Below are 15,452 nucleotides of genomic sequence, written 5' to 3'. Positions count from 1 at the left end.
ACTGATTTCCTTATATTAACTGTAACACTGTTCTTGGGGACCTTCAATGCTGCATACATTTTTTGGTACCCTTCCCGAGATCTGTGCTTCGACACAATCCTGTCTCAGAGCCCTACAGACAATTCCTTCGACCACATGGCTTGGTTTTTTTCTCTGACATGCACTGTCAACTGTGTGACCTTATATAGACAGGTGTGTGCCTTTCCAAATCATGTCCAATCAATTGAATTTACCACAGGTGGACTCCAGGATGCACCTGAGCTCAATTTCGAGTCTCAAAGCAAAGGGTCTGAATATAAGGTATGTATTTTTAAAATATTTTATAGATTTGTAAAAATGTATAAAAACCTGTTTTTGCTTTGTTTTTATGTAGATTAAGGATTTTTTTTTAAAACAATTTTTTAGAATAAGGCTGTATCGTAACCTAACAAAATGTCGAACAAGGGAAGGTGTCTGAATACTTTCTGAATGCATTGTACCTGGTGATGGACATGTGGATCTACTAAATCTATCGGGGGAGCTGTATGTCATGACTGTATATCTGATGCACCTCACTGGCCACACCACCTCATTTCAACACGGACATTTGGGTAATATTTGGTAGAGATGTTGATGAATGAGATTTCAACTTTTATTCGTCCACTCAAAAAGACAGCCAGAAGTTTGTTGAATTCCCAATGTGTTATCACTATGCTTTCAACCATCTAAAAGCACGACCAAATTCCAATGGTTTTGTTGTCATCTAAGGGTTATATTTTAACTAACTTAACGTAGTGGTCAATATAAGGGCTCTATTTTAACTAACCTAACATAGTGGTCAATATAAGGGCTCTATTTTAACTAACCTAACATAGTGGTCAGTCTAAGGGCTCTATTTTAACAATCCTAACGTAGTGGTCAGTCTAAGGGCTCTATTTTAACAAACCTAACGTAGTGGTCAGTCTCAGGGCTCTATTTTAACAAACCTAACGGAGTGGTGAATCTAAGGGCTCTATTTTAACTTATCTAACAGAGTGGTGAATCTAAGGGCTCTATTTTAACAAACCTAACGTAGTGGTGAATCTAAGGGCTCTATTTTAACTAACCTAACGTAGTGGTCAATATAAGGGCTCTATTTTAACTAACCTAACGTAGTGGTCAGTCTAAGGGCTCTATTTTAACTAACCTAACGTAGTGGTCAGTCTAAGGGCTCTATTTTAACAAACCTAACGTAGTGGTCAGTCTAAGGGCTCTATTTTAACAAACCTAACGTAGTGGGAAATCTAAGCCTGGCAGTAGCACTATAGGTCTCTGCGTGTGTCAGAAATATTTTAGCTATTTTCACAGCTGTATGAGTGCAATAGCTGGTGGTAGTCCGAATGAGCAGGGGTAATAATCATGTAAATAGTTTTTTCCATGTTTCATGAGCTGGAATAAAAGATCCCAGAAATGTTCCATACCCACAAAAAGCCTATTTCTCTCCAATTTTGTGCACAAATTAGTTTACATCCCTGTTAGTGAGCATTTCTCTTTTGCCAAGATAATCTATCCACCTGACAGATGTGGCATATCAAGAAGCTGATTAAACAGCATGATCATTACACACGTGCACCTTGTGCTGTGGACATTAGGACATTAAAATGCTCTTTACCTGACTTGCTTTTCAAAGATGGCTAGAAATGTACACGTTTTGTGCGCTTGTCGGAAGCAACCAATCCCACATTATTAACTAGAAATTACCTATAAACAAAATGTGCACAGGTGGCTACATGCAGCTCTCGCTTTGATCTCAAAACAAGAGCTTATTCTCACTACCGCTCATGCTGTAAACACAGTCCAGTTCAAAGTGAACGGCACAGATCCATATATGGCCATGGCTATTTGCATATAGGCCTACTGGAGTTCTGATTGGTTATGGCGCACCTACTGGCCTGAGTCACGCATGTCAATGCAATAGACATACTCCAATGAATAATAACCACCAGTCAGGAGGATCCAGACAGCCCAAGAGGTATGGTTAGCTACGCAGAAAAATATACATATTTTACATAGAAATAAGCATAATGATTATGGCTCTAGACTGCAGGAAACCACTATTTTCAGGTGTTTGAAGTATTTTATTTTTTATTCAACTTCCGGTCAAGGTGCCGAGCACCCCTCCCAGACCACCCCCCAGCCGTACTTTGTGCACCCTCAGATGTTTTGGGGTGAATGACGCCCCTGGTTGAGATTACATTAAAAGTACATGGTGCAAGTGATCAATGCTGTTTGAAAATCTCCACAGACATGCGACCCTTTGCACGCTATCTTCAACATGCAAGCTACAACCAGCTACATTTTATGTTGAGTGTCTCTCTAGTTGAGTCTCTCTCTAGTCATGGCTTTAAAAGGTTTTTAAATCACACTATCGATTTTGCTTCTTCTGACAGTTTATGGCTTGAGGAAACTGCAGACACAGTGATTTGATCCATCTGATTGGCCAGTGGTACACCAATTGCTGCACTTGATTTGCTCTCTGCCGAGTAGGCAGACTTCTACCTTCAGACATATGAAATGGTTCAAAATGGGAACACTTTCCTTTCCGGTGCTGCTGAATCAAATGCACATACAGTTGAAGTCAGAAGTTTACATATACCTTAGCCAAATACATTTAAACTCAGTTTTTCACAATTCTTGACATTTAATCCTAGTACAAATTCCCGGTCTTAGGTCAGTTAGGATCACCACTTTATTTTAAGAATGTGAAATGTCAGAATAATAGTAGAGTGAATGATTTATTTCAGCTTTTATTTATTTCATCACATTCCCAGTGGGTCAGAAGTTTACATACACTCAATTAGTATTTGGTAGCATTGCCTTTAAAATTGTTTACCTTGGGTCAAACGTTTCGGGTAGCTTTCCACAAGCTTCCCACAATAAGTTGGGTGAATTTTGGCCCATTCCTCCTGACAGAGCTGGTGTAACTGAGTCAGGTTTGTAGGCCTCCTTGCTCGCACACACTTTTTCAGTTGTGCCCACACATTTTCTATAGGGTTGAGGTCAGGGCTTTGTGACGGCCACTCCAATACCTTGACTTTGTTGTCCTTAAGCCATTTTGCCACAACTTTGGGGTTGGGGTCATTGTCCATTTGGAAGACCCATTTGCGACCAAGCTTTAACTTCCTGACTGATGTCTTGAAATGTTGCTTCAATATAGCCACATAATATATCCACGTAATTTTCCTTTGTCATGAGCCATCTATTTTGTGAAGTGCACCAGTCCCTCCTGCAGCAAAGCACCCCACAACATGATGCTGCCACCCCATGCTTCACGTTTGGGATGGTGTTCTTCGGCTTGCAAGCCTCCCCCTTTTTCCTCCAAACATAACAATGGTTATTATGGCCAACAGTTTGATTTTTGTTTCATCAGACCAGAGGACATTTCTCCAAAAAGTGTGATCTTTGTCCCCATGTGCAGTTGCAAACTGTAGTCTGGCTTTTTTATGGCGGTTTTGGAGCAGTGGCTTCTTCCTTGCTGAGTGGCCTTTCAGGTTATGTCAATATAGGACTCATTTTTACTGTGGATGTAAATACTCTTGTACCTGTTTCCTCCAGCATCTTCACAGGGTCCTTTGATGTTGTTCTGGGATTGATTTGCACTTTTCGCACCAAAGTACGTTCATCTCTAGGAGACAGACACGTCTCCTTCCTGAGCGGTATGACGGCTGCGTGGTCCCATTGTGTTTATACTTGCGTACTATTGTTCGTACAGATGAACGTGGTACCTTCAGGCATTTGGAAATTGCTCCCAAGGATGAACCAGACTTGTGGGGGTCTACAATTTCTTGCTGAGGTCTTGGCTGATTTCTTTAGATTTTCCCATGATGTCAAGCAAAGAGGCACTGAGTTTGAAGGTAGGCCTTGAAATACATCCACAGGTACACCTCCAATTGACTCAAATGATGTCACTTAGCCTATCAGAAGCTTCTAAAGCCATGACATAATTTTCTGTAATTTTACAAGCTGTATAAAGGCACAGTCAACTTAGTGTATGTAAACTTCTGACCCACTGGAATTGTGATACAGTGAAATAATCTGTCTGTAAACAATTGTTGGAAAAATTACTTGTGTCATGCACAAAATAGATGTCCTAACCGACTTGCCAAAACTATAGTTTGTTAATTTCTCTGGGGTAGGGGGCAGTATTTTCACATCCAGATGAAAAGCGTGCCCAGAGTAAACTGCCTGCTACTCAGGCCCAGAAGCTAGGATATGCATATTATTAGTAGATTTAGATAGAAAACAGTTTAAAACAGTTTGAATGATGTCTGTGAGTATAACAAAACTCATATGGCAGGCGAAAACCTGATAAAAATCCAACCTGGAAGTGGGAAATCTGAGCGTTGTAGTTTTTCAAGTGATTACCTATCCAATATAGTGTCTGTGGGGTCATATTGCACTTCCTAAGGCTTCCACTAGATGTCAACTAGATGTCTTTAGAACGTTGTTTCAGGCTTCTACTGTGAATGGGGAGAGAGTAAGAGCTGTTTCAACCAGGTGTCTGGCAGTAGGCCATGAGCTCAGTCTCGCGCGCAGCCGTGAGCTCGAGCTGGGTTCCCTTTCAATTTTAAAGACAAAGGAATTGTCCGGTTGGAATATTATTGAAGATTTATGATAAAAACATCCTAAAGATTGATTCTATACAACGTTTGACATGTTTCTACAAACTGTAATAGAACTTTTTAGACTTTTGGTCTGGATTTAGTGCATTTGGAATAGTGAACCTAACGCGCGAACAAAATGGAGGTATTAACTTTATCGAACAAAACTAACATTTATTGTGGAACTGGGATTGCTGGGAGTGAATTCCGATGAAGATCATCTAAGGTAAGTGAATATTTATAACACTATTTCTGACTTGTTGACTCCACAACATGGCGGGTATCTGTATGGCTTGTTTTGGTGGCTGAGCACTGTACTCAGATTATCGCATGGTGTGCTTTCACCGTAAATCTTTTTTGAAATCTGACACAGCGGTTGCATTGAGGAGAAGTGTATCTATAATCCTATGCATAACACTTGTATCTTTTATCAAAGTTTATGATGAGAATTTCTGTAAATTGATGTGGCTCTGCAAAATCACAGCATGTTTTTTAGAGGCCAAACATTACTGAACATAACGCGCCAATGTAAACTGAGATTTTTGGATATAAATATGAACTTTATCGAACAAAACATACATGTATTGTGTAACATGAAGTCCTATGAGTGCCACCTGATGAAGATCATCAAAGGTTAGTGATACATTTTATCTCTATTTCTGCTTTTTGTGACTCCACTCTTTGGCTGGAAAATGTCTGTATGTTTTTTTGTGACTAGGATCTGACCTAACCTAATCTAATGTTATGCTTTCGCCGTAAAGCCTTTTTGAAATCAGACAATGTGGTTGGATTAACGAGAAGTTCATCTTTAAAATGGTGTATAATACTTGTATGTTTCAGGAATTTTAATTATGAGATTTCTGTTGTTTTGAATTTGGCGCCCTGCAATTTCACTGGCTGTTGGCGAATGGGACGATCACGTCCCACATACCCCAGAGAGGTTAACAAGAAATTTGTGGAGTGGTTGAAAAACAAGTTTTATTGACTCCAACCTAAGTGTATGTAAACTTCCGACTTCAACTGTACCACCAACAGCACAAACAAAAGGAACCCAAGGCTTTAACGTTGGGTGTTTTACAGACATTTTGGGGGGTCGACTGGTTGGTGACCACTGCCCCGTGGCCTATATGTATTGTCTATTTGTAGTTGAACCTTAGGTTGAATTCGAACAATTGCTGTTGATGTCTTTGCCATTTTTGAATTATAGAGTATGGTACATTTCATTGGCTTTGTTAAACCTACCCATTGGAATGACTTCAATAGCAACTGTGAATATATTTAGCTATTAAGAGATCTCTCAATAGTCATTCTCACGATAGAGACCAATGATCAGCTATAGGTAGATCATCTCTCCAGTAGGAGGTGCTGTAGACAGATCATCTCTCCAGTAGAAGGTGCTGTAGGTAGATCATCTCTCCAGTAGGAGGTGCTGTAGGTAGATCAACTCTCCAGTAGGAGGTGCTGTAGGTAGATCAACTCTCCAGTAGGAGGTGCTGTAGGTAGATCAACTCTCCAGTAGGAGGTGCTGTAGATACATCAACTCTCCAGTAGGAGGTGTTGTAGATACATCAACTCTCCAGTAGGAGGTGTTGTAGATACATCAACTCCCCAGTAGGAGGTGCTGTAGATACATCAACTCTCCAGTAGGAGGTGTTGTAGATACATCAACTCTCCAGTAGGAGGTGCTGTAGATACATCAACTCTCCAGTAGGAGGTGCTGTAGGTAGATCATCTCTCCAGTAGGAGGTGCTGTAGGTAGATCAACTCTCCAGTAGGAGGTGCTGTAGACAGATCAACTCTCCAGTAGGAGGTGCTGTAGGTAGATCAACTCTCCAGTAGGAGGTGCTGTAGGTTGATCAACTCTCCAGTAGGAGGTGCTGTAGATACATCAACTCTCCAGTAGGAGGTGCTGTAGGTAGATCAACTCTCCAGTAGGAGGTGCTGTAGATACATCAACTCTCCAGTAGGAGGTGTTGTAGGTTGATCAACTCTCCAGTAGGAGGTGCTGTAGGTAGATCAACTCTCCAGTAGGAGGTGCTGTAGATACATCAACTCTCCAGTAGGAGGTGCTGCCCAGCCTATAGTTGAAAATTGGTTACCATGATGACCTAATCCTGTGGTTGAAATTTCAGCATCTATACAACAGTTGATTACGTAGATTCTACATCACAATACTTTGACATATTATGTTAAAACAACGTTGAAACATGTTGAAACAACGTTGAATCAAACCATTTGTGCCCAGTGATAATTGTCTGTCTGCAAACAATGCAAACGCAGTACACTTTCTGTTAAAAACAGACAATAAAAGTACATCTAACCTCAGACATGATGTTATCCTTGGTAGAGCCCAGGTCTGTGATGGTGTTGCCATGCCTCTGGACCGTATGACCTAGCCCCTTCACTGAGTCATTCAGGGTAGTAAACCTGTACAACAGTGGTGGGTTATACTAATGATATAACGTCTAATAACAAATCAGATCATCTTGTCTGTTTTACAGAGGGGATGCATCCCAAATGGGTCTCTAGTTCCTTTATAGTGCACTACTTTATAGCTCATAGAGCCCAAAAGTAGTGCACTACATAGGGAATAATAGTGCCATTTGGGACGCAGAGAAGATTTACCTGATGGTGAACTTGGATAGTTCCCCCTGGATGGATTTCAGGTCCGATCCCAACTGTCCATGGAGGGTCGTATGTCCGTCCAGGTTTTTCTTTAGGTCCGTCAGGCCGGTCTTACACTTCCCTGTACACTCTTCCACTTCCTCCTTCAGCCTCCCCACTTTCTCCTTTTAGTTAACAAACATATACAGCTATATATTCACACATGCCAGATACAACTACAGATACAACTACAGATTAGTAAACATTAACATATAGTCACAAAAATGACTTTTCATTGATGTCATTTACCTGCAGGTTGGAGCACAGCTGAGAACAAGAGGAGTCCTCAGAGTCAAACCTGTGGAGAGCAAGATGGCGGCTGTTAATGTGGTGAAAGACACTATGCATTTTACTTTGCTATTCAATAAATACACACACACACACACACACACCCCCCACACACACACACACACACACACACACACACACACACACAAAACAAAACAAATAATCAAACCTGTTGTGCAGGTTGGTCAGTTCCGCTTGGCACCTCCGGAGGGCGCTGTTGGTGCTGTTGGTGAACGACTGCAGGTCTCGTTCTACTGTGCTACAGATGGAGCAGCCGTCCACGCTCCGCCCCAGCGTCTCCACCTCCGTGACTATCTGGTTGAAGCGCTCGCCGTCCTCCCCCGTCAATCCTTTGATCTTCTTAACGTCGTTGCTGAGTTCCACCACTCTGTCTATTATAGAGTCGCCAGTCAGCGACAGGTCCTTGAGTCTGGTATCAAACTTTTGGATGTCCTCCTTGTTGGCCACTACCCTCCACTCCAGGGTCTTGACCATGTCTTCTGTCTTACGGCCCTTCCCGTTGGGGCCGCAGGTCTCGGAGCACATGTCCACTGTCCTCGACAGTTTGGTGTCGATAAAGTTTGTTGTGTTCTCTAGTTGACCCAGTCGTCGGCTGTGGTCGGTAACCGTGTCCGTCAGGACTGTGAGGTCCAGCTCCACCTTGAAGAAATAGAGGAGTAGTAGGTAGGTAGTCTACAGTACACCCCCTGGATAGGACACTAGTCTATCTCCTGTTTCTGTAGTGAGGCAGCTTGATGTACCAGGACACCCCCTAGACAGGACACTAGTCTATCTCCTGTTTCTGTAGTGAGACAGCTTGATGTACCAGGACACCCCCTAGACAGGACACTAGTCTATCTCCTGTTTCTGTGGTGAGGCAGCTTGATGTATCAGGACACCCCCTGGACAGGACACTAGTCTGTCGCAGGGCCTTAACACAATCCAACATATGTTTTTAATGTAGGCCTGTACACAGCGCTGCAACAAATTATTACCTTGCCTATCCTGTAGCCGTGGTCATCCATGTGGCTGAGGACCATGTTACGGATGGTGGTGACCTCTCTCTGCAGGTTGTCCTTTATGTTGTTTCCTGTGTTGGTGAACTTCTGCTCCGTCTTCCTCACCGTGTTGTTCAGCCTCCTCTCCACTTCCCTCAGTCTACCGTTCAGCTTCTCCTCTGTCACCTTCGTCCTCCCTCCTTTCTCACCTCCTCCTCCTCCACCCGACCCACCACCCAGCTCCTTGTCCAGGCGCTCTTTGATGACATCATAGCCTTGCGCTGTGGCGTTAAACTTCCCCTCCATGGTGGTCAGCCTCCTGTCAATCTCTGTGACGGTGTTGCAGCAGCCCTGTGTTCGTTCCATCTCCCTCCTGGTGACGTCCATGTTGTGGCGGTAGTGTTGCTCCATGGAGCTCAGCAACTTCTCCAGAGCACTAATTATGGGATGAAATTAGTGCCAACAAATAATTTATTCTGAATTCAATATGTACTTATTGCCATGAAATTACAGTTTGTCAACTTGATACACAGGCAATGAAATTTAATTTCTGAATACTAATTTAATATAATTGAATTCAGATTAAATTGCTGTTGTTGGCAGTCATATTCCTCCATACCTGATCCTCTCCTGGTCACTCTTCTGCTGCTTCCTCATGTCCTCCACCCCGCTCTGGCAGGAGGAGCACGACAGACTGACCCTCCTCTCCAGCTCGCGGAGGATCTCCTCCTTCATGGCGTCCATCTTGCCTGTGACAGCCCCGCCTAGCTCATTGCCGCGGGAACCTCTGTCACCATTGACCAAGTGGTTGTTGATGGACAGCAGGGTCTGGTCGTGGACCTGAGAGTAGAGGATATTTTTGGGGGGCTGTTTACACAGAAAGTGTGTGTGTGTGTGCGTGCGTGCGTGCGCACACCTGCGTGCGATTGTCCAGTTGGTCAAGTTTGGTCTGAATGTTGTGAATGGTCTCTTTCATGGGCTTGGCTGCGTCTGCAGGGGTCCTGTCTCCGTTCAGGCCTGGCCTGTGGGGTCCAAAATCAAAGTTATAAGCACATAAAAAATAGCTATTGATGCTGGATAAGATATCATAGTGTTTCTGTTCCCAAAAGTGAATTTACGTTCTATGTTCAGTATTTTAGTTTTACCAGTATCTGTTTATTTGTAGAAAATAATCCAGATTTTCTTTCCCCCAGCACATTACTTACGAGATAAAACAAGCAGCACATTATTCCACCAAATAAATTATACACATATAGTAAAACCTATTTATAAGTCTAAATTCGCTTTTGGGAGCAGTACAACTCTGTGGGGTAATCTCTTAGTCTCCGTCCCAAATGGAATCCTATTCCCTACATAGTACACTACTGTTTGTGTTGTTCTGACCTCTTAGTTCCGTCTTGGAACCTCAGGTTCATGTCCGTCATGGTGGACTGCATGTCATGGATGTCCTTGGTCAACCTCTGAATAGTCTCCTCCATCTGTTTCATCTTGTCACCTGGAGCAGGGAGACACAGGTTTATCATTCAAAACTAACAGCCTTTTTTCCCAGACAAAGTTTCTCCATTCAAAACTAACAGCCTTTTTTCCCAGACAAAGTTTCTCCATTCAAAACTAACAGCCTTTTTTCCCAGACAAAGATTCTCCATTCAAAACTAACAGCCTTTTCCCCCAGACAAAGTTTCTCCATTCAAAACTAACAGCCTTTTTCCCCAGACAAAGTTTCTCCATTCAAAACTAACAGCCTTTTTCCCAGACAAAGATTCTCCATTCAAAACTAACAGCCTTTTTCCCAGACAAAGATTCTCCATTCAAAGCACTTTTAAGTCCAGGGCAAGGCTTAATCTGTGCCTGGGGAAACAACCCATAGAGTTTTTTGAATTAAGAGTTTTCCAAACCAATACATTCTTGTGACTGTCCAAGTATTGAGCCACAAGGCTATAACTTTTCCAAGCTTCAACGTATCCAAGCAAATGGACTTGGACTGTTCTTTGGAATATGGTTATCTACCCTATATTAATAACTGTGTCAGAGATGATGTGTGAGAGAGATGTTATATTAATAACTGTGTCAGAGATAATGTGTGAGAGAGATGTTATATTACAGTTTTTCTCCATTGGTTTGGCTCATTTCTTGAAACAGAAATTACATTCTCAAAACTACATGAACAAACCTCCAAACCACTTGGCAATTGTTCACAACAGAAATGAATTTCTCATTAATTTCATCAAATTGCAAATGTCTAAGTACATGTCTCAATGTCTCAGTACATCTTTGCAAATGATTAAGTACATGTAGCCTACATTTAGCACAATTTCCAAGTGAATAGATCTTATCGATCTAAACTGATTGTTGATTCTCAGTCTAATGGCTGTTCGCTCCAAAACGTGTCAGCGTCATTTCATTGTATAAGTCATCACATGCACAATAGTCTGTTCAATTGTCAAAATTAGTCAAGAACATAATACCATGAATACCATATATGAATCCCTTGGAACATTTGATACATTTATTACAGCAATTGACAGTCAGGTGAAACTAGAACTTGACTAACGAAGGAGGAGTTTCACACATCTCAGATGACCAATCAAACAGTATGTTTAGTTACCTGACAGGTGCTGTCCATGACTGTGAATGCTGCCAAACATCTATGTAAAGAGCTTGACCATGCAGGACCAGTACAATTTCTGAACATGGAGGCACCTGGCCAAGTAAATGAACAAGGGCAACTGCCTGCTCGAGGAAGAGGAAGAAGAAGAGGAGGAGGAGTAAGGGTACGTGGTGGTGGAATAGGGGGAAGAGGCCGAGGAGCACGAAGACACCATGCTGTCCCGGATGAAATTCGGGCCACAATTATAGACCATGTCATCAACCATGGCCTCACAATGGAGGAGGCAGGTCGCCGAGTGCAGCCTAATGTGCCTCACTCAACAGTCTCCTCCATCATCCAAACCTTTCGCAGGGAAAACAGGTATGTAGTCAGTCAATGATGGAATTATATGTTGTATAGGACAGGACACTGTGCATAGAGCAATAAATATATTTCTTTACCTATTCATTTAGTGTGTGTGTGTGTGTGTGTGTGTGTGTGTGTGTGTGTGTGTGTGTGTGTGTGTGTGTGTGTGTGATAGGCCTACAGTAATATCTTACCTCAATGGGATGTTATGATACTAAAAATGACAAGAAAAACATTGGAGAAAATAAACTATGGAATAGTTTATTTTCTACAGTATTGATGATACAGTTTACAGTAGTATTCCAGTCACTGTGCAGTGATGCATTAGAATTGTGGTAAAGTTACTGTAAGTAAAACAACAATACAATTACATAGGTAACTCATTCTGTAAGGAATACATAAGGTATACATTACGAATGGAGTGTTGTCCTTTGACTTCTATATCTAGGATTGGACGACAACCTTGCACGGGTGGCAGAGGAAAACTTCTCAATGAACAACAAGAACAAGAGATCTGTAACATGGTGATGGCAAATAATGCCATCATATTGAGACAGATCCGCGCTGCAATCCTACAAGACAATGCCATATTCCAAAATGTCAACTCTATAAGCAACTCCACAATAGACCGGATATTGAAGAAGCATCAGATGACAATGAAGCAAATTTACAGGGTACAATTTTGAGAAACTCTGATAGAGTGAAAGAGCTGCGGTACCAGTATGTACATGTAAGTCAGTTACTGGTTGTCCATCCTTATAACCTTTTTACAATTAAGCAGTGGTTCCCAAACTTTTTTGGCTTCAGTACCCACTTTACCTGATTTGTGTATCCAGGTAATCCAGGTACAGGACTTCAACATTTCGCCTAAAAGCTGCAGCTTACTGTATGATGCAATTATCATTATAATCCTTATTTTGAAGAATATAACATACAATAAGAAAAGGGGTCAAAGAGCTGCAATTAGTGCCTCCCATGTAAATCTATCTAATACTGTGGGTTTTACTGTAACATTTCAGTAAGTCTAGTCATTGATGATTTCCCCTCTCCCCTTTCTGTCAAATACCACCTGTAGTACCTCTGCATAGGGGTACATGTACCCCAGGTTTGGAACCACTGGAGTAGTGGCCAGTAGTATATTGAACTTGTGGAGAACATAGAACATTCCTATGTAATTGTCTGTAACTGTAGTGTATGACTCTTCTGTATGACTGATTTGATGTTTTCTTTTTTTACGCTATTGTAGAGAATAATGGCATTGGAAGGAAACGAGACCCATCACATCCTCGTGTTTGTGGATGAAGCTGGCTTCAACCTGGCCAAGGGCCGAAGACGTGGCCGTAATATTATTGGCCACCGGGCCACCGCGGATGTCCCAGGCCAGCGAGGGGGCAATATAACTATGTGTGCTGCCATATCTGAGAATGGTGTGGCCACTCACATCCCCAGTCTTGGCCAATACAATACACAGAAGCTCCTCATCTTCTTGGACCGCCTTCATTTTTATTTGATCCCTGAAAATGAGAGAGGTCTCGTAGGGCCTCACCTACCACAATATGTCATTGTATGGGACAATGTGAATTTCCACCGTGGCCCGCTCATCAGGGCCTGGTTCACTACTCATCCAAGGATGGTCATGGTGTTCCTACCACCTTACTCTCCTTTCCTCAATCCTATTGAGGAGTATTTCTCCGCTTGGAGGTGGAGAGTGTATGAGCATCGGGCTCAAGATCAGAGGTCCCTGCTCCATGCAATGGACGCTGCGTGTGAGGATATTACAGGAGATCAGTGTAGGGGATGGTTGCGACATGCACGCCGTTTCTTCCCTCGTTGCATCGCAAGGGAGAATATAGGCTGTGATGTGGACGAGAATCTGTGGCCAGACAGACAGCAGCATGTGGATGGCCAGGAGGGTGAGGATGGTGGCCAGGAGAGGGAGGGTGAGGACAGCGTCCAGTGAAGAACTGTCCAGCTTTACTTACAGCACTGTAGGCTGCATATAATTTTCATTGTTTTTTGTTTGTGTGTTTATATTACAGTATATTATGCTGTATATATTTTCTTTTTACTCTGATGTATGTGTCACGTCCTGGCCAGTATAAGGGTTAATTGTTATTGTAGTTTGATCAGGACGTGGCAGAGGGTATTTGTTTTATGTGGTTCGGGGTGGTGTTTTGGTAAAAGGGTGTTTGATTTCGTATTTCCGGGTTTTTGGGTTATGATCTATGTTTATGTAATTCTATGTTTAGTCTAGGTAGTCTGTTTCTATGTAGAGTTAATTGGGGTGGACTTCCAATTGAAGGCAGCTGTGTGGTGTTGCCTTTGATTGGAAGTCCTATATTAGTTGGGTGTGTTTGTCTGTGTGTTTGTGGGAGATTGTTCTGTGTTTAGCCTTGTGCCTTGCCAGACTGTCTGTATATCGTTCGTTCACTTGTTTTGTTACTTTGGTGTTCATTTTGGGAAGTTAATAAACGTCAAGATGAGCTTACACATACCTGCTGCGTTTTGGTCCACCATTACCGACGACAACCGTGACAGAATCTCCCACCAAACCAGGACCAAGCAGCAGAGGAAGGAGCAGTGGGATTTTGAGTTGGACTATGGTGAGAGATGGACTTGGGAGGAGATCTTGAAGGGAGAAGGCTCCTACACTTGGGAGGAGATCCAATCAGGAAAAGATCGCCTTCCATGGGGACAGGTGGTAAGGGAGAGAGAGGAAAGGTGAAAGGCTGGTATGGACCGGGAACGTTTCCGAGGAACACGACTGGCGTTGAAGCACGAGAGGCACCCCCAAGAATTGTTTTTGGGGGGGCACACGGGTAGTTTGCCTAGGCATAGGAAGAGCCGGAAGCCAGCTACCCGTGGTTATATGGAGGAGCGTATGAGGTGGAGAGCGCCATGTTTCGCTGAGGAGCGCACTATCTCACCCATACGCACGCACAGTCCGGTGTGCCTTATTCCAGCCCCTCGCAGGTGCCGTGCTAGAGTGGGCATCCAGCCTGGTAGGAGGATGCCTGCGCAGCGCATCTGGTCGCCGGTACACCTCCGAGGACCAGGCTACCCAACTCCCGCTCTACGCACGGCTACCATCAGGCCCCTGCACAGCCCAGTCTGCCCTGTACCAGCACCCCGCTCGTACAGGGCTACTAGTTCCATCCAGCCAAGACGGGTTGTGCAGGAGGTAAGATCAAGACCGACTGTGCGCCTCCATAGCCCTAGGTTTCCAGCTCCTGTCTCTCGTGCGGACCCGGAAGTACGTCAGCCCAGTCCGACTCGTCCTGTTCCCGCTCCCTGCACTAGCCTGGAGGTGCGTGTTCCCAGTCTGGTACGTCCAGTACCAGCACCACGCACCAGGCTTCAAGTGCGTCATCCCAGTCCGACGTCGCCCGAACTGCCCGTCAGTCAAGAGTCGCCAGAACTGCCCGTCAGTCAAGAGTCGCCAGAACTGCCCGTCAGTCAAGAGTCGCCAGAACTGCCCGTCAGTCAAGAGTCGCCAGAACTGCCCGTCAGTCAAGAGTCGCCAGAACTGCCCGTCAGTCAAGAGTCGCCAGAGCCGCCCGTCAGTGAGGAATCGCCAGAGCCGCCCGTCAGTGAAGAGTCGCCAGAGCCACCCACTAGTCAGGAGCTGCCAGAGTGGCCAGACTGCCCGGAGCTGCCAGAGTGGCCAGACTGCCCGGAGCTGCCAGAGTGGCCAGACTGCCCGGAGCTGCCAGAGTGGCCAGACTGCCCCGAGCTGCCAGAGTGGCCAGACTGCCCCGAGCTGCCAGAGTGGCCAGACTGCCCCGAGCTGCCAGAGTGGCCAGACTGCCCCGAGCTGCCAGAGTGGCCAGACTGCCCCGAGCTGCCAGACTGTCCAGAGCTGCCAGACTGGCCAGACTGCCCCGAGCTGCCAGAGTGGCCTGACTGCCTGGAACGGCCAGAACCGGAGCC

The 15,452-nt window shown here is 44.1% G+C and overlaps 1 protein-coding gene across 2 annotated transcripts in view; it reads right to left on the bottom strand.

Moving 5' to 3' along the window:
• The window catches only part of LOC106571081 (EMILIN-1), a 57,763-nt gene that overhangs the window by 10,918 nt on the left and 31,393 nt on the right, over window positions 1–15,452 (bottom strand). The window contains exons 4-11 of one of the 2 annotated variants that reach the window (XM_045695547.1): window positions 9,953–10,064; window positions 9,486–9,591; window positions 9,189–9,397; window positions 8,567–9,005; window positions 7,741–8,231; window positions 7,533–7,581; window positions 7,245–7,408; window positions 6,941–7,046 (exon numbers count right to left, since the gene is read on the bottom strand). In XM_045695547.1, coding sequence (XP_045551503.1) covers window positions 6,941–7,046; window positions 7,245–7,408; window positions 7,533–7,581; window positions 7,741–8,231; window positions 8,567–9,005; window positions 9,189–9,397; window positions 9,486–9,591; window positions 9,953–10,064 — 1,676 coding nt within the window. Of the gene's footprint in view, window positions 1–6,940; window positions 7,047–7,244; window positions 7,409–7,532; window positions 7,582–7,740; window positions 8,232–8,566; window positions 9,006–9,188; window positions 9,410–9,485; window positions 9,592–9,952; window positions 10,065–15,452 lie in introns of both variants that reach the window. The other variant, XM_045695546.1, reaches the window with a different exon arrangement.

Source organism: Salmo salar, chromosome ssa15 (genome assembly GCF_905237065.1).
Source record: "Salmo salar chromosome ssa15, Ssal_v3.1, whole genome shotgun sequence".
In the NCBI taxonomy this organism is placed as follows: Eukaryota; Metazoa; Chordata; class Actinopteri; order Salmoniformes; family Salmonidae; genus Salmo; species Salmo salar.
Note: the sequence above shows the minus strand (reverse complement) of the source record. Positions and strands in the feature narration are given on the sequence as shown.